General features: G+C 34.6%; 1 protein-coding gene across 4 annotated transcripts in view; it reads left to right on the top strand.

Moving 5' to 3' along the window:
• Positions 1–18,907, top strand: part of LRP1B (LDL receptor related protein 1B) — a 1,907,075-nt gene that overhangs the window by 1,743,360 nt on the left and 144,808 nt on the right. For all 4 annotated transcript variants that reach the window (XM_086718488.1, XM_025932005.2, XM_086718489.1 and 1 more), the window contains exons 68-71: positions 7,562–7,668; positions 13,089–13,218; positions 14,839–14,945; positions 15,284–15,416. In XM_086718488.1, coding sequence (XP_086574614.1) covers positions 7,562–7,668; positions 13,089–13,218; positions 14,839–14,945; positions 15,284–15,416 — 477 coding nt within the window. The remainder of the gene's footprint in view (positions 1–7,561; positions 7,669–13,088; positions 13,219–14,838; positions 14,946–15,283; positions 15,417–18,907) is intronic.

Below are 18,907 nucleotides of genomic sequence, written 5' to 3'. Positions count from 1 at the left end.
TATAAATATATTCACATTTGGACAAGAATATTCGGACTAAATTGACCTGAATCTCAAATGGTGGAATTATTGAAATGTTCATACTGGAAGTTATTTTCTTGTAGTTATCAGAATTGGTATGAAAGTGTCATGAGGTTTAGTGCAACCCATTAGTATGCAACACAGTAAGCCCTTGATGCAAGTTCATACAAAGAGCTGAATGATTTGGAGACAGTACAAAACATATCATTCTTTAACGGATGGTATTCATTTCATTTCAGTCTCAAATCCTTTTACACTACAAATTTACCCAAGAGCATCTTTTTAGCAAAATATCATTTATTCTCTCTGGAGTAGAGAACACCATATGTATTCAGGATGCTTTTCTCTGAAAATGGAATAACACTATTATCATCATCTGCCTCCTGCATTTTTATGTAATAAATTTAAAAGACAATAATTGTCCAACAATTTTATTTTCTAAAAAGTGTGGCAGTATGTAAAATTGTGACAGCATGTTTATATTCTAACATTAATTTCTGAATATATTTCTTACCAGCATTTAAACAAAAAAAAGCAATATAATCATGCTTAAAATAAGATAATAATCAAATTCCATTTATTAAATATTCTGCTACTTCCAAAAAGGATTTGGTGAAAACAAGTGTCTACTCTTATTTATTTATTTATTTATTTATCTAGGGAATGTGTGGGGGGGGAGGGATATAGAGAGGGAAGAGGCAGAGGCAGAGAGAGGGAGAGAGAGAAAATCCCAAGCATGCTTTACGCAGTCAGTGTAGAGCTCAATGAGGGACTCGATCCCATGAACTGTGAGATCATGACCTGAGCTGAAACCAAGAGTTGGATGCTTAACCGAGTGAGCCACCCTGGTGCCCCCAATAGTGTTTAATCTTATACATTAGACTAAGAACAATCATTTCCCAAGATACAGGAGATGAAATAGAAACTGTTACATTAAAGCATAGGAAGAGGTTATATAAAAATATATAATTAGTAGAGTCATAGCCTTCATAAACCACTTGGATATTCAGTTTGCAAAATATCAACTTTTTAAAAATAACTTTTGAACTTTAATCTGACTCGTGTTTGAGGATCAGGTCCATTAACTGTGAAATCTCTGGATCGTTATGATTATGGAATACTCTGATTATGGGAATTTTTACTACTCCATCATATATGTGTCTCTCAACTGATCTTACTTAGAGTGTTCTAGATTCTTTTAATCAGTAACTCTGAAAAAACTTTATATAGCAGATTTTCAGATTCTTTCCAGTGATTAAAATAAAAATCTAATGAGGTAAGAATGGCAGGAATAGAAGAGTAAATGCAAAAAAGAAGCAATTACATATACACTCTCTATTTAATTCACTTCCATTCTAGAGCTTAAATATACATATAACTACTTAGCTTAGTTTGGGATACATTTAGTGTTAATTGTCAATAAAATACCTGAGAAGAATAGCACAATGACTGAAAGAGAGGGTAAGTGAGAAGGCCACATTAGAAACTTACATCTTTGAAAACCCTTTATTCAAGGAGTGGTTGAAATTATATAGAAGTTAAACTACTGCTATAACTGGAGAAGAATGGGAGGAATAATGAAGGGTGGAGATAACCTGTTTCTGAGTCTGCTGGGGTTTCCAAAGTGGTTGGGTATGATTTTGCAAGAACTCAAGGAGAAAGAACACAGCTTCTCACTTGTCTCTGGGCAAACAGTGAGGAATCACTGTAGCCATCGCCACAGAACCCTTAGGAAAAGCAAGAGAGTGCCTGCAATATCAAGCATTGCAGTATAAAATACCCCATTATGTGTGGTCCACTTTTAGTCCCCATTCACTCTGGGCATGTGGCCTAAGATAACAATTTTGATGAATTTGCAGAGGCGAGAGGAAACTGAACAAGAATGAAGCATATTATAGTTGTGACATGGAAGGATAGAGGGGATACACAGAACCACTATCAGAGCTGATAACATATTAAACGTGTAAGAATGTGTGAGAGGAAGGCTCAAGGGATCAAGATAATTGAGTGGTGTTTGACAGTACCATCCGAATAGACCTGAAGAAATGAGAAAGTTTAAACATTGAAAATGTCAACAGTTCTACATGGGCAGAAGTGGAGCCTATGAAAAGAGAGAAAAGAATACAACATAACTACATAAAGCACCAAGAGGTTGGTCATATATAGGTCAGCAGTAGAACAATTACTGCTCCTGTGTAAAATGTTATCGAGACATTTCCCATTTTTTTAACTATCTATTGAAAGTTTTATAATTTTATTTAATTATTATAATTTTAGAAGTATATAATTACAATAAAACTTTATATGCACATAAATTATTATTTATATATTATAATCAGGACTATATATATATCACATCATATATGTATGTATATATATGTATATGAATATCTTTATGTTTATTTATTTTTGAGAGAGAGAGAGAGAGAGAATGCAAGCAGAGGAGGGACAGAGAGAGAGAGAGGGAGACACAGAATCTGAAACCAGCTCCAGGCTCTGAGCTGTCTGCACAGAGCCTGACGTGGGGCTCGAATTCACAAATGGTGAGATCGTGACCTGAGCCAAAGTCAAACATTTAACCAACTGAGCCACCCAGGCGCCCCCAACACATATATATTTAATTTAAATATATATAAATGATAACAGTATACCCCAAAAGATAACAGTATAATGTTACCATATTGTCTAAATATCATTAGTCAATTGTATGCATTTTGATTCATATTTGAGCAATTATTGTTAGCAATTATTAAGTAGTGAAATATAGCAGAGATAGTAAATTAGCCTTAGTGTTAAAAACAACAGTAGCATTTTTTTTTTATGTGACCACATTCTATCAACCAACACTCAAGTGCATTCCATTGATCCACTCATTCCCTTATCACATTTATCTGAGTTCCTATTTAAATGTCTGCAGACAGGGTAGGGAGTAGAGCAATTTTCAGGGTTTAGCACAGGGCCTGACACATTTATAATATTAGCAGTGTATTTTTAAAATCGCTTTTGGATTTTTGTGTTTATGAATCTGATATAATGAGTTTACTTTTTAAATTGTGTGGTAAACACTCCAGGCATAGATATGGGAAGAGTTTACATCATAGTGAAGCAATTAACTACCAGCTATGTTTTCAATCTAATATGCTTTCTCCTTTTTTATATTTATATAGCATAATTAGTCCATTGTCATTTTCTTCATCATCTGCTGATCATTTCCCTTGTAAAGTGTTCAGCAGGGACACTTTGCTCCAACAATGATTTATGCTCTTAGAAACAAGAAAATTTTATTGTCACTGGAGTTACTTTGTCATCTGTATCAAAGGTTTGAAAATATCTGACATGTCTCAGCACCTATGCTATCTTATCAGCAATAAATGTAATGTATGCGGCATGTACACCTGCTAAGTAACTGATGTGCAAAATAAGTTATTTCATATCTTTTCATTATTAAGAAGTAGCTAACAATCGAATAGATATAAAAGCACTAAATAACTTGATCAGCCAGATTACAGTTTTCGTAGAGAGACAAGCTGTGTCTGCCTTATTTGAATTTCTAGTACTTTCACACTGAATTTATATCAGAAGATTATTTGTATAGCATGTCAGTTATACTAATTGTATTCTAAAAATTCTCCTCAGATGCTTACACCCACATTTATATAACTTTTGAACTTATCACCAAGGGTTTATGATAATATACTCAGCAGAGAAATCGGAGTCTGGAAGCCTTTCTGCTCTGCCACTAACTCTGTAGCTTTGAAACTCACTTTTATTTTCTAAACTTAGGTTTTTTTTTTCCATTTTGTGCAAGATAGCTTCCAAAGTTCTTTTGAGTTTTGAAGCTGTATGCTTTTCTTCCTTTAGTATCGAAGGAAATGACTTATCTATATAATGCCCCTATTTTTTATTTTCATTATAGAATCCAGATCAGCCTTCCAAAATATCCTGTGAAGGCTTCTTTGTTGTTGATTTGGCATGTTTAAATGAGACTTATGGAAAACCTGGTTAATTTTTCATGCGTGGGGTTCCCTATCTAGTTTAGATCTGGAGACATAGGCAATATCAGAAAAAGTTAATGTGAGAAAAACATTTTGGAAATACTGGAGGAAATTTCAAATTCAAATTTTCTTTCCAAATGGGTTATCTTCCAGGTATGATCATTTTGCTCTTCTTTTTAACAAAAAAGCTATCATGCCAACATCTAAACATTGGTCTTTTACTTTATCCAGAAAAGATCAAAGTTAAGAAACAGCAAGAGAATGCAATCCCTCAGGACCTTGTCTCATAACTTACTTACGGTTTTCTCAAGAGAAAGTTTCATTTTGAGACATCCAGTGGCAAAAGATTCTGAGGCATACAGATGAGAGTTAAAAACAGACTTGCTATCCCATTCTTGATGACATTTGTATATGTATAAATAATTCATGATTATTATTCAGAAGTGGTTTTGCTGGCATTTCATGCTAGAAACATACATATTTTCATATGCACTGAAAAAAATTTTTTTCCAAAAAAATCACTCAGTTCCTCTCCTCCCCTATTAAAACAGAATAATTAGCAATGTTAGCAAAGTCTCTATAGAACAAGTGTTGTGTGGAATTACTGGGTGAATGCTTTGAAGTACTTTATAACTTTATAACTTGTTATCACCTTAGATCAGCAACATCCAACCCTGCCTATAGAAAAGTGTGTCAAAGTCTGTGATGTCATTTCTGTTTAGCACATGATGAACACACTTGTGTTTAATTAGCATAAAGTCAAGTTAGAATATTAAAGGATAAATATATTCTGTTCAGACACCTCCAAATACATAAATTCAAAGTTTCTACTGCTGTTTCTTTTAAACATCTACGTGTGTGTTTAAAAAATGCTCTCCGATTTTTAATGAAAATCATTTTGATTGTTATTTTCCATTATTAAATAAATTGAGCACTGATTAATTAACTTATTAATTTCACTACAATTTCTTTTCCCTAAGAAGAAAACTGCTCGTGTGTAAACAGGAGGGTGAAATGGCTTCAGTATGGAAGAATGATAAGAGAAAAAGAGTTCTCTTTTATTTCTAAGTGAAGTATACATTGTTAGCCATGTGCCTTGGACAAGTAACTTGACTTCCCAGGCCTTTATTGTTCATCTCTGTAATATGTGATGACTTGTTATTTCTTCGGTAGTAAGGGAGACAATGATATGGCCTAGTATTAAATAGTACAGGCCGTGGTATTACATCATCTAGGTTCAAGTTCAGTACTGGCTCTTCTTCCTACAGGGTGATTTGGAGACAGTTCCTTATCCTCTCAGTGCCTCAACTTACTCATTGGCAAAAGGGTCCTATAGTAGCACCTGCCTTACACAGTTGTTAGAATTAATCGTTGAGTTAATTCAAGTACTTAGCATTAATTTCATTTAGTGCCTAACAACAAATAAGCAACCAGTAGCTGGTAATAATTATTATTGTTATATATAGTAATATTAATACAGTTGTTTTTAAGATTAAGGGATAATATATGTAAATATAATGCAAAGATGAAAAGAGAAAGTGCTATTGTCATCCTCACTAAACAATGGGGTGTTGAGAAATGAAGGGATCCTTCTGTTACATGGCTTTTTCTCATTCCACTGAATAGTATTTTGTCTTATCCATAGCCTGAAGTTCACATTTTAGTATATAAAGTCTCAGAGCAGAACAAAATGCTGATACATATTTACACTTTCCATAGTTCTCCCAGTGGTCTCAGGAGGGATCTCTACATAGAAATATAAGAGCCTTCATGACGCCAAGCATTCTTTTTTTTTTTTTAATTTTTTTTTTTTTTTAACGTTTATTTATTTTTGGGACAGAGAGAGACAGAGCATGAACGGGGGAGGGGCAGAGAGAGAGGGAGACACAGAATCGGAAACAGGATCCAGGCTCTGAGCCATCAGCGCAGAGCCTGACGCGGGGCTCGAACTCACGGACCGCGAGATCGTGACCTGGCTGAAGTCGGACGCTTAACCGACTGCGCCACCCAGGCGCCCCCAAGCATTCTTGATATTACCCTTTAGCTAGAAACTGAGTGATTGTGTATAGCAGTAATCAAATGTGGGCCAAATTGTTCACAATATTTATGCAGAAGATAGGCTTCATACGGATATTCCTTAAGTTTCTGTTATTCTTCCTTCCTCCTTCCTTCCTTTCTCCTATTATTGCGTATGAGGCAGCTGTAAATACAGTTAATGAGTAGAGAAGACAAAAAGGAGTCTTTCATCATGCCAGATACCAGTTCTATTTAAAGAACACAAAGTAAACAAGAGATGATCTGTAGCAGTCATATCAATTCCTGGAATCCTACGTCATTGTGCAGATGAAACATATTCTATATAGGAGTTAAGCCAAGCAGTAAGTCATACTATTTGGCTTATATCCTATGTGGACTATGGTGAAGCATAATTAAATCAATAACTGGCAAATTACTTAAAATGGCAGATAAATGCTGCAGGACATAAGCAAACATTTGCATAAACAAAAAGGCAGTTTTCAGTTATTTTTTAATGTTTATTTTTGAGAGAGAGAGAGAGGCAGAGGGGGAGGGGGACCGAGGATCCAATGTAGGCTCTGTGCTGACAGCAGCAAGCCCAATGTGGAGCTTGAACTCACGAACCATGAGATCATGACCTGAGCCAAAGTTGGGCACGTAGCTGACTGAGTCACCCAGGTGCCCCAAAAGGCAGTTTTTAAAAAAGTGGAGTTCTGGGGCGCCTGGGTGGCGCAGTCGGTTAAGCGTCTGATTTCAGCCAGGTCACGATCTCGCAGTCCGTGAGTTCGAGCCCCGCGTCGGGCTCTGGGCTGATGGCTCAGAGCCTGGAGCCTGTTTCCGATTCTGTGTCTCCCTCTCTCTCTGCCCCTCCCCCGTTCATGCTCTGTCTCTCTCTGTCCCAAAAAAAATAAATAAACGTTGAAAAAAAAAAAAAAAAAAAGGTGGAGTTCCTTGTGTCCTTTCAACTCTTACCCACCCAGTCATGTCCAACAATATTCCCATGTATTCTTCTTGTTTTATGAACTCTAGACTCTCTGGGGACAAAATTGAAGAATTAGAAATTTGTTAGAATACAATATAAAAGTCAAGAGTCAAAACCTAGACTTACTACTCAATTAATAAATAGCCCCATAGGTACAGAGTCACAAAATGTCTTAAAGTAAAAACATAAAATGACTTAGAGTTCCAACAACTGGAAAAGATTTGTTATTATGTAATATGTAGATTCTTATGTCTTATTTTACTTTGATGTTGTATTTTTACTAAACAGTAAGCTATCTTTTGTCTTTTTATCAATTTGTTTCTGTAATGCCACTTTCTATTCATGATTTTAAAATAAATTTGAAAAATCATCATACTGTGTACCATAGATGCTTCATGAAACACTTTTTCGAAACTATTTATTGGCTTCCTATACAATTGCTTGGCTAACCTCCTTTTTCTTAATGCTACCTCATGCTATATGTCATATAAATTTAGAATGTAGTTGCATATAATCGAATAAGCCTGTGCTATTTTTCTGTCTCCAGAGCCTCAGACCTGCACATTGAAAGATTTTCTCTGTGCCAATGGGGACTGTGTTTCTTCGAGGTTCTGGTGTGATGGAGATTTTGACTGTGCAGATGGCTCCGATGAGGTAGGCAACTTTGTAAAACCAAACAAAAAAGAAAGTTTTTTAGAGTCACATTTATAATTATTATTATTCAATCCAGTGAGTCTGTCATGCACATCTCTAAAATACTCTTTTACTCCTGACACAGTGAGGTAAGTAGTATTATATCTAAGCTCTGTGCCGCACACACACAGCATGGGGAATAGTTCTTGTGCTACTATTGACAGTTAACTTTATAGTCTGTTTTACCTCAAGTGGTGAATAGCTGGGTTGGGAATAGGATGTTTGGAAACCCTATTCCCTATAGCTGATGCCCTTGCCATCTGTGAATTTGTTCATAAATTTGCTGCAGTATTTATAGTCAGGACTAATATTTTTATGCATTTTAAACAGTCTCTTCTCCCCAGTCTCTTTCTTCAATAGATACAGTCTTATAGATTCCAATGTGGGTCATCAATTTTCATGAAACCACAGGTTCAGCTTTCCTTAGATGATGAATCACAATCCATTTATAATAAGGTCTGTGTACACACAGCTTAAGTGAAAAAAGTGTAAAATATCTCTGGATAATTCTGTAAACTTAAGATTGTGTTAACACTTGTCATACTTCACACAATTCATTATTTATGCATCTATGTATTTGTGTTTCAGCTGTTAATTACTCCATGGAGCTTTAAAAGTAATACATGACACATGATTATATATATATTTTTTTCAATCAAATCTAAAACGAACTCTAATCCTTTACTCTCTAGTATCACAGAAAAGTCCAGCAAGAGTCACTTCATGGTTTTCTGTTAATGATTTTCCATCTTAATATCAGGAACACAACACTGGTGACACCAAGCCTAGTCATAAATAAAGGAAAAATTAGTTTTCTTGTCCTCAGTGACCAGCATGCCTCCTTCCAGGGTACAATGACTCCCTAGAGCTCTGCTCCTCTGGTTGACACACATAAGCACCTACCCCTCATGAAGGTCCTTCCAATAACTATAGGTTTGCCTAGAGAGAGTCTCTGCTGCTGTAGAGGTTTCTGTGTTTCAGGTCAAACATCATTAGTCATCCACCAATTTCCTACATCTTTGGGAGACACTGTAGGTCTCTACTATTTACAGAACCCATACAGACTACAAACTAGTTCTTTCCCAGTCTGCGGGTATTCATATTAAGATTTGACAATTCTCCATTTTCACACTATCTTGGAAAAGTCCCCAGTCACATTCAGGAGCCTAGATTTTGGAAACAAATGTATTTAACTTCTCACCCAAAGGCCAGAAAACCTAAACCTTGAGGTTGCAAAGGTCTCTTAGGAGAAGTTGAAACATAGCATGGGGCTAGTCACAAACAAGTCCAAACAAAATTCTTTTTTCAGTTTTTTTTTAATTCATAGGAGAGCTACATTCTTACTGCCCAACTACATTTTTACTTAGTATCAATTTATTCAAAAATTATACTAAATGTTTCCCAGTCAGACAAATACTTTTCACATAAACTCATCCATACCATGTAATAGTTTTTTTTTTTTTTCTTTAAAACCTGTTTCACCACCCCTGTGTAATCTGTGAAACATTAAGAGGTGGAGATATACTGTTTAAGGCTTATAATTGCATCTTCCATGTTATTCACTAGACATCCAAGGTATATATGCAGAATCAAACACTTATTTTCCAAAATCTTATTCAAGTGAAAGTAAATGTCCTTATTAACACCATTTATCTCATTCCCTACGTTTATGGATGTAGTTCTTTGATGGCTGGATAGACCTCCATTACAGACATTTTCATGGTAATGCCCCTAGGGAACCAAAATAACTTTCTTAAAGGTGGTCTTTATAAGTAATGAAGTGTCTAACACTATAGGCAGTTGATTCCTCTTTTCTTTCTAAAGGTGAGAATTACAGGTTGAATTGACTAACAAACAAAGGAACAAACAAATGGCTAGAAAACCAAATTACGTACAGGGTACTCTCAATTTAGGAATAAAAAATAAAATTGTGAGGATAAGTTTTTGTAAGGATGTTAACTGATAATATAATTAGCTTGTTCATTATGGCCAAAATAATAATAATAATAATAATAATAAATAATAATAATAAAAAACTTGGATCAGCATAATTGTGTATCACATCAGTGGCATACAGAGATTGAGTGATTAATTCCCAGAGAAGAAATATTTAAAGTGACTTTAAAATATAGTATTTGGACTCTACATCCAGTATAATGCATTGTAAGGACAAAAAGAAATGCAAAGGAATCTTAACCTGTGTTCATATGCTTGTTGTTAATAATGTTGGTTTTGCTAATTTGAAACTCGTATATATTGAGAGTAGTGTAGATCAAATGCTTATTTTCATATTATTAGCACTTAAAAGTTTGAAGTAAAAGAAAGGAGATACAAATGTAGGAACAAAAAATTTAAATAAAATTATGTAATATTAAATTCAAAAATATCAGTAGGAGATTTCGATTTATCTTTCTCTTTCTAAAAATGTATAATTCTTAGCTCTGCCACTTAAAAATTCTAAAACCAGTGACATCTCAGCATTATAGACTATCCTTAACATTCATACAGTGGCCTCTAAATACCATTTTCCTATTAAAGGAAACAAAACTCCTTTGAGAAATGTCCACTTATAGGTCTGAGAAGGAAATTGACAAAATAAGTCACTACTATCTTGCTAAGCCAAAATAAGACTATTAGTATAGTGTCCCGAATACATAGGAGATAATTGAAGGGGTTTCTACTAATGAAAGAGACAGCTTGGACATCAGAAAGAAAAATGACTTTAATGGATTGAAATATAATAAGTGTATAAAAATACATGTGTGTATAATAATACTTTTAAAAAACAAAAAGCTCATTAGTCACTTTAGATGTTCCGAAGGTATCCTTCTTAGGATTTAATCAGCCCAATTTGGAATGTGGGACATTCAGTAGAATAAATGACCTAGTGTCTGTCTGCAAGTAGTAAATAGCATTAGAAAAACAAACAAACAAACAAACACACACACACCTAGGAGAATGGGAAATAGTTATTCATTTAAAGAAACTCAAACCAAATTCAAAATTATAGACTTCTTTTAGATCCTTATTTTACCAAACAATATTTTAAAAATTAGAAAATTTTAGGTATTGATAGGAAATAAATTTGGAGTAAGTCTAAGTTATTAGACTTTAGACTAATAACTTTAGGGATTTGGGCAAATTTTGTGATATTGCGAATGTTGCGATACTATTGTTGTTATGTTAAATAGTCCAGACTATAAATAAGTGTAATGGAGGATGTATGAAACATGAATAGTGAAGTGTTCGTCATTGTTAAACAAGCATGATGGGCATGTAGGTTCATTATTCTGTTCTTTCTTTAAGCTTTTGAGTCTAAAATAATAATTAAGTAACCCACAAATACAGACACACACACACATACTCATCAACTGTACTGTAATTTATCCTTGATTGAAATCTCCTGATAATTGAAAAAATATCTAAAAGTAAAGTTTTCTGTATTGCTGCCAATACAGATACACCAGTGCCATTGGTTATTGAGCTATTTTACTTAAATTACTTTATTGCTGAGATAACCTTTGATTAATTTCTACAAATATACTGAGCAGTTGCTATAATCATGGTGCAGTATTAGATATCTGGTTCACAGACACACACGGTGCCTATCATACAGACAAACATGACCCTTATCCTACTGGAACTGAGTTATGTGAAATTTTAATTTATATTCCTTGTTTTCTGCATATGCTACACCATTCATTAATTCATTCATTACATCGGCAGTTTTTATTGAATGCTTATTATGTCCCAGTTATAATACTGAACATGGTGGTAAGGTGGTGAACAAAACATATGAAATCCCTTTCTCATGACCAGTGCATGGACTGTTTCTCCGTCTTTTATAGCATTTACTATTACAGGAGTTACACTGCAGATGCACTGCATTTCTAATTATCCTTACACAGGAAAAGGATTTTCTTTTTCTTTTTTTTTTTTTTTTCAACGTTTATTTATTTTTGGGACAGAGAGAGACAGAGCATGAACGGGGGAGGGGCAGAGAGAGAGGGAGACACAGAATCGGAAACAGGCTCCAGGCTCCGAGCCATCAGCCCAGAGCCTGACGCAGGGCTCGAACTCACGGAGTGCGAGATCGTGACCTGGCTGAAGTCGGACGCTTAACCGACTGCGCCACCCAGGCGCCCCAGGAAAAGGCTTTTCTTAAATAGTTCCATTTCTGTTTAAACTTCCTCTATAAATCCTTTCATAAAAACCTTGAGAATCCATATGATTAAAATTACACTTATTTATTTTGACAGTCGATGCATTTTATTGCAATTGTTGGCTTAGGGGATGGTATTTCCTGTTAGTTTATGAGTTTAAAAAATACATGGAATAAATCTTAGTTTCCTTTGGATTCTTATTTAAGAAACTCTGGTACCTGGTAACCCCTCAATACTTGAGAAAAGAAGGGAAGAAGAAAGGCAGTAAGAAGAAAATGAATTATATAGTGGGCAGTCTAATTAAAGTACCGTTGGCAAAGAGAAAATTACAGGAACTTAGAATGTAAACTCCCTTTCTTTACGTGGGGATGACCCTGCGAAGAAGCAGGGAGTAGCAGATCCACATGGTTCGCTTAGTGAGAGTTTCATAAGCTGTGACTGTTACACCTTTTGTCGAAGCAACAGGCAAGTATCTTTTGGCAAGAATAGAAATTACATACAGAAAAACCTCATCCCAGCAAGACGTTTCATTGGAGCATCCCATATCAACAGGACTGGTCAGACCCAAGGAAGTTTAATTTCTACTGGCTCCCTTTTATTGATCTCGTATAAGGAATCGAAAGGTTTCCCAAAGGTATAGCTACTGTCTTGTTTGACTTCCAAATAAAATCTATATGCAAACTAGCAGACGTGACAATTGTGACAGTTCCTGTCACGGTTCTTTAGCAACAAATGTTGGAAGAGAGAAAGATTATGAACAGCAGCTAGTTTGTGAAAGGACTGAGGAAGAGGCGTGAAAAGAAGGATAAAGGAAGGACACTGCAGGAAGTTTTTGCCAACACAAAACATATTTGCCTTCATTCTTTGTTTCACTTTCATCCTGCTACCCCATTCCCAATGAACTGGATGTACTTGTTAGAAATAATTTTTAACCCTTTATTTCCTCCACGATCTTTATTGTCACCTATAATTATTAAAATTACATGACCTCCTGTCTATTGGAAAATGATCTCCTCGGAGTAATTGATGTGATGGAACCATAGGATCTATGTTCTTTTCTCATTTCTCTGTAAGTCATCATAAGACTTACAGAGACAAAAGAAAATAGAAAATTGTTATAGTTTTGTTATATAGCCGTGGGCTTAAATGACCATCTGAGCTTCTTATTTGTGGCAGTGTAGAAATTTAATGTTAACTGTGTTGTGTGGTTTTTGACAGAGAAATTGTGAAACAAGTTGTTCCAAAGATCAGTTCCAGTGTTCCAATGGTCAGTGTATATCAGCAAAGTGGAAATGTGATGGCCATGAAGACTGTAAATATGGAGAAGATGAGAAAAACTGTGAGCCAGGTAAAATGATTGAGGTGGTGGTTAATGTAGCTGATATTTTGACTTGGTATATAACCATTTTAAGCAGTAATTAGGAGAAAACAATGGCAAATGCACACACATACTGACTATGTTTTAGATATAAGATTTTAGGTATGCTTATAGGTGAATTAAATAGTGTGCCCTTTATATGTTTTGAATGTGTTTTAGCGTTTGAATGTGTTTTAGTAGGATAATTACTATGTTTGGGATCCAAGCATTACTCCCAAATTTGATTTTCTGGTTTCTCCGTCTTTCCACCCCATTTGGAATTGTTCCTCCAAGATGGAAAAGTGATATATGTTGAAACTGTAAGTGCAATAAAAGTCAGGTTTTCAGTTATGGACATTAAGGTTATGGAAAAGAATGCAGTAGTTTCAACATGAAACCAGCTGAGAAAAAGCATAAGTATATTATTTCTATTTGCATTTTGGTCCAAAATAAAAATAAAATTAGGAAGCAAGACCAGAGTACGGGGAAAAAACACCCAATTTATTGTGCGTTTTTATCCCCTAAATATAGCCTTAGAAATATGGCCATTAAAACTTAATTTTTTTATACTTAGGTATTTTAATAGCATCATCTTACCAAAAAAGCAATTACTGGGAGAAAATCATGCTATGATCTATGTACAACCACAAAAGCATTACTTTGAGAGCTTAGGTGACAGTAGCAGATACAGGACACACATGTTGCTGCTCGTGGTCGATATTGCTAATTGATCTTTTTTCTTACTGAATATAGACCTATCTTCAGACTCCATATGAATACAGATCTCTAGGCAAACACTGCCAATTAAAAGGAATTAAAACTCTAAGAAAAAGCTTCTGAGCATCCTTGGAGTAAGCAAAGCCATTATATAAGTACATTTGGCTACCAGAGATTTGAAGGCAAGCCTAGCTAACTCAAACCCAGAGACTAAGGCAGCAATCATAATTACTATGTCAATTACTTAGATTAGGTACTGATAGTAGTTTAAATATCCACATGCTATTTTTATTTTCTATGTCATAAAAGAATACTTCAGATTCTATAGACTCAGTTAATTATGCATATATTCATGTTTAAGACCCCAAAACAAAAATACTTCTCAGAACTTATGCAAATATGACATTTATGTCAACACAGCCAGCTAGATATCATGGGGTCTATGAGACCATGCCAAGATTTCTACTTTTAGCTTTATATAATACATATACAAATTAACATTCCCAAGGGTCACTAAGTCTCACTACAGTTTTAAAAACAACTTGAAGCCTTTGTTTTTAAATAATTTAATTTAAAATTATGAAAAATTCATTTAACTGTTCAAAATTAAAGAGAAGGAGGATATAGAGGGTTTTTTTTTCTTCCTTTCTGTCTTTAGTGAGTTAAAAACTTACTGAACAGCCTATTACATCATTGAGATATATTTTATGAAATGCAATAATATTATGAAACACATTTTAAATAAATGTTTAATATCAGATATTAAGTACAGTTTAAATATAAACTATTTTCATTACTGTCTATGAATTTTTTATATGCTTATATATGTTTTTATCTATCAAAGCAATCATTCATTTTAGTGAATTTAAATCTTAACTTTATAATTATATTCAGATTCTCCTACGTGCTCATCAAGGGAATATATATGTGCCAGCCGAGGATGTATTTCAGCATCTTTGAAATGTAATGGAGAATATGATTGTGCTGATGGTTCAGATGAGGTAAAATCTATCATTTGATTAAAATCTCTGAATTACATGAATTAGGTTCGGGAAAGCAAATGTAATAAAAATAGAGTAAAGAGAGAATCTTGATTCTTAGCCGTCTAAAATCTTAGGACAAGTACATTGAATATAGTAATTGCAGCAAATACCCGAATCTGCGTGCTGTTCATATACTAAATCTTATTGTCATTTGTAGGGGTTATATTCATTAAGTCAAAATAAAAGAAAGCCCACAGTGTAATAAATCTCCGGTATTGTCAGCTGCATGTTTGTTTTTCCTATGACTATATCATTATCATTAATGAAAACTGCAGTGCCTATTTGTATTTGAACAGATGGACTGTGTGACTGAGTGTAAGGAAGATCAGTTTCGATGCAGAAATAAAGCCCACTGTATTCCAATTAGATGGCTTTGTGATGGCATTCATGACTGTGTGGATGGCAGTGATGAACAGAACTGTGACAGAGGTAAGGGGTGTGTGTGTGTGTTTGTGTGTGTGTGTGTGTGTGTGTGTGTGTGTGTAAATAAGAGAGTGGCGGTTAAAATACTGTGACAAGTCAATAGTGTGCTAGAGGCAAAAAATAGGATCATTAAATGATTCTCTTTACCCATTCTTATTTCATTACATAATATCCTGTTCTGGATAAGCAAAATCTGGATAATTTCCAGATAGAGTGCAGTGTTAGTTTTCATATGACAAAGGTAACCAAAGTGCAGGTTTTTATTGCATCCTATCACAAGCATGGCTTTGGACTAGATGCTGGGTCAGGGATAGGGGCAGAAGGATGCAGGGAACATAACCGCTTGTAGCCATTACTACAGAAGTATTTTTGGTGTGCATTTCTCTTCCATGTTGCCTGCCTTACTATGAAAGAATAATAACATATGGCATACCATATTACACATACTCATACTGATACACAGCTGCAGGTCGTGCCCCAAATTTCCCTTTTGCCATATGGTTAAGAAAATGACCTACATTTTTTGTCAGTTTGGAAGACAACTTTTAATTTTGCAGTACATTATTTTTAGCTATGTTAAAATATTTCCTGACAGATAACAACTTTTTTATTGTAATTCACCACATAAAAGCAGCAATTATTCCTACTTTAGAGTCAATGAAGGGAAAGCAAAAAAAAAAAAAAAAAAACAATTGTGGGGCAAACCTTAAAATGATCACAAATTCCATAATTCTTATTATTTTAATAATGTTAAATACATTGTTTAAATGCAAAATTTTTTTTAACCTGCTTACAAAAGTCTCTCAAGGAGTGCACCTGGATGGCTCTGTTGGTTAAGCATCCGACTCCTGATTGGGCTCAGGTCATGATCTCACAGTTCACGTGATGGAGCCCCGCATCAGGCTCTGCACTGACAGTGCAAAACAGACTGCTTGCTTGGGATTCTCCCTCTCACTCTTTTCTCCTCCCCTGCTCACGCTCTTGCATGCTCTCTCTTTCTCTCAAAATAAATACGTTAACATTAAAAAAAATTAAAGTCTCTTGATGTACTTTACATTATGGAATATTTGAAGTATCATCAACAGAAATGATACTAGATACTGATGTAGGCTGCAAGGCATTTGAACATGTGCTCAGGGTTTATACAGTTTAAATGTACTTTTGCAACAACATGAATGAGCTAGATAGTATAATGCTAAGCAAAATAAGTCAGTCAGGGAAAGACTAATACCATATGACTTTATTCATATTTAGAATTCAAGAAATAGAACAAATGAACAAAAGGGGGAGAAAAAGAGAGACAATCAAACCAAGAAACAGACTCTTAACTATAGAGAACAAACTGATAATTACCAGAGGGGAGTGGGGGGGGGGCAGGGGGGTCAAGTAGGTGATGGGGATTAAGGAGGGCACTTGTAAGGAACCCTGGGTATTGTATGGAAGTGTTAAATCATTACATTGTACACATGAAACTAATGTAACACTGTATGTTAACTAACTGGAATTTAAATAAAAGCTTTTCTAAAAAGAAAATAATAAAATTTTACTTCTATAAATATCTAGTCATTCGAAGAAAAAAATGCCCTCCATTTCCTCTAATATTAGATCAAACCTTTATGATTTGCTAAGATCTCCATCTCAAATCTGATAAAGTATTGTAATATTCAGGAGAAGAAATCCTAGTTCTCATTTGGAATCTGCAGTGCATTATTTAGAGCCATAAAAGGTTAGACTTCCTTAATAGCTGTTTCTACTTTTGGTTAAGTTCTCACATTCACATTCCAATTTAGAGACATCAAACACTGTAGACATTCTGGCACCAAAAGGTCTTAAATACAGTCATATTCTAAGACTTCGGGACAATTAAGTTACTCATCATTTTCCATTTTCTAGCTATTAAGCTCCATTCCCTTAATTTCAGTCTCTATCACCAGTCTGGCTGTTTCTCTCATTGCTTCCTGCCCTGCCTGGGCATATATACTACCATGGAAGTCAACTCCAAAACATTCTGCTCACTGCTGCCAGGTTCATCTTATTGAAGTGTAACTCTGACTATGTAAATATTTACTTGAAGCTCCTTCCTGGTTACTTACAAATATGGCAGTCAGTGTTACAAGAGAATGATCCTATTTTATCTTCCTACTCTTATACTCTATTATTTCTCTTTATGCATCATATATCCTAGCCAAATCAAAGAATAAATCTAGCAACATCTTCCATGCTTTTCAACATCTTGCCAGATTCCTCTACTATTTCTGCCATCTCAATACCTTTGCCAATAAGAATTATATCTCTCCTTTTAAGTCCATTCAGTTGTTACTGTCTTCAACCAAATCTCAGTCTCTTCTGGAGTTTCCCTAGCAACCCTTTGATTGCATACTTGTTATTATATTCTTCTTTCTAATATAATTACTTCTGTATTAGTTGACTGTTTCCCCTGTTGGAATGTGAGTTTCTTAATGTAAAAAATTAGGTATTCAAACAGAATGAGGAAATAGATTCCAGGTAGTGGGATCATTATGCACAAAGTCTCATAGGTGAGAGAAAGTTTAAGTGTTTAGGAACTATAAGTAATTGAAGATTCATGCTATAGAATTTAGTTCCAATTTTAAGCATAATGAGAAGTTTTCCAAAGCTTTTAAGGAGTCTTCAAATTTTTTTTTTTTTCGAAAGGAGATGGTGGTAGAATGTGCACTATGTATTAGACACAGAGAATTACTGAAATGAGAATCAAGAGATCTAATTCCTTGTCTTGTAGGAAAGTTTCTGTGCTCATTTATTATACTAACAAATCCAATCACAGTGAAATGTCTCCAAGACCTGTAAGAATATCTGGAAAATAAGTGAATGTGCATGTATGTGTGTGTGTGAGGGCAATCCTGTCAGGATTTATCTTTTTTTTAATATTAAAATTTCATAAGAAATGTTTGTTTGAACAAAGAATTCAAGGTTAAAAAACAAACCTTACAGTTAAAAAAAAAAAAAAGCAGTATAGAATTTGAAATCTGACTTGCCTTTTAGATTTAAAATGACCCTACTAAAAGTTTAAGCCTACTGATTAAAAAAGAGTTGAGGACCTTTAATTCAATCATTTAGAAATGTGTCAAAGCTCTCCTTCCCTCCACACTAATGTTTCTAACTTTTCTTGGGTTTCTTTGCTGCTAGATAAATTCCAGTGAATTATCTTGATGATTAAAATATTTGATCCTGTACGGATGTACCTTAAAGCATGATCAAGTTCAGATTTCTAGTATTTTACTTCCAGGAAGTGGTTTAGGTATTGGATAGATGTACTTCAAAGCACTGTGGAAATGAAATGCCAAAATAAATCTCTCTGCTATTAAATCAGCCTTCCATTCATCCCTAAACCTGACACATGAACTAAGTGTTGGGAGCTGGAAGGCAAGATGCAGGACAAACATGAAACATTTCCCAAGTGAATCCATTTTACTGGTTTACTTTAAAAAGACGAACCCCCAAATACTGTGGAATTAAAA

This window comes from Puma concolor, chromosome C1 (genome assembly GCF_028749965.1).
Source record: "Puma concolor isolate L17-30 chromosome C1, mPumCon1.1.hap2, whole genome shotgun sequence".
Classification (NCBI taxonomy): domain Eukaryota; kingdom Metazoa; phylum Chordata; class Mammalia; order Carnivora; family Felidae; genus Puma; species Puma concolor.
Note: the sequence above shows the minus strand (reverse complement) of the source record. Positions and strands in the feature narration are given on the sequence as shown.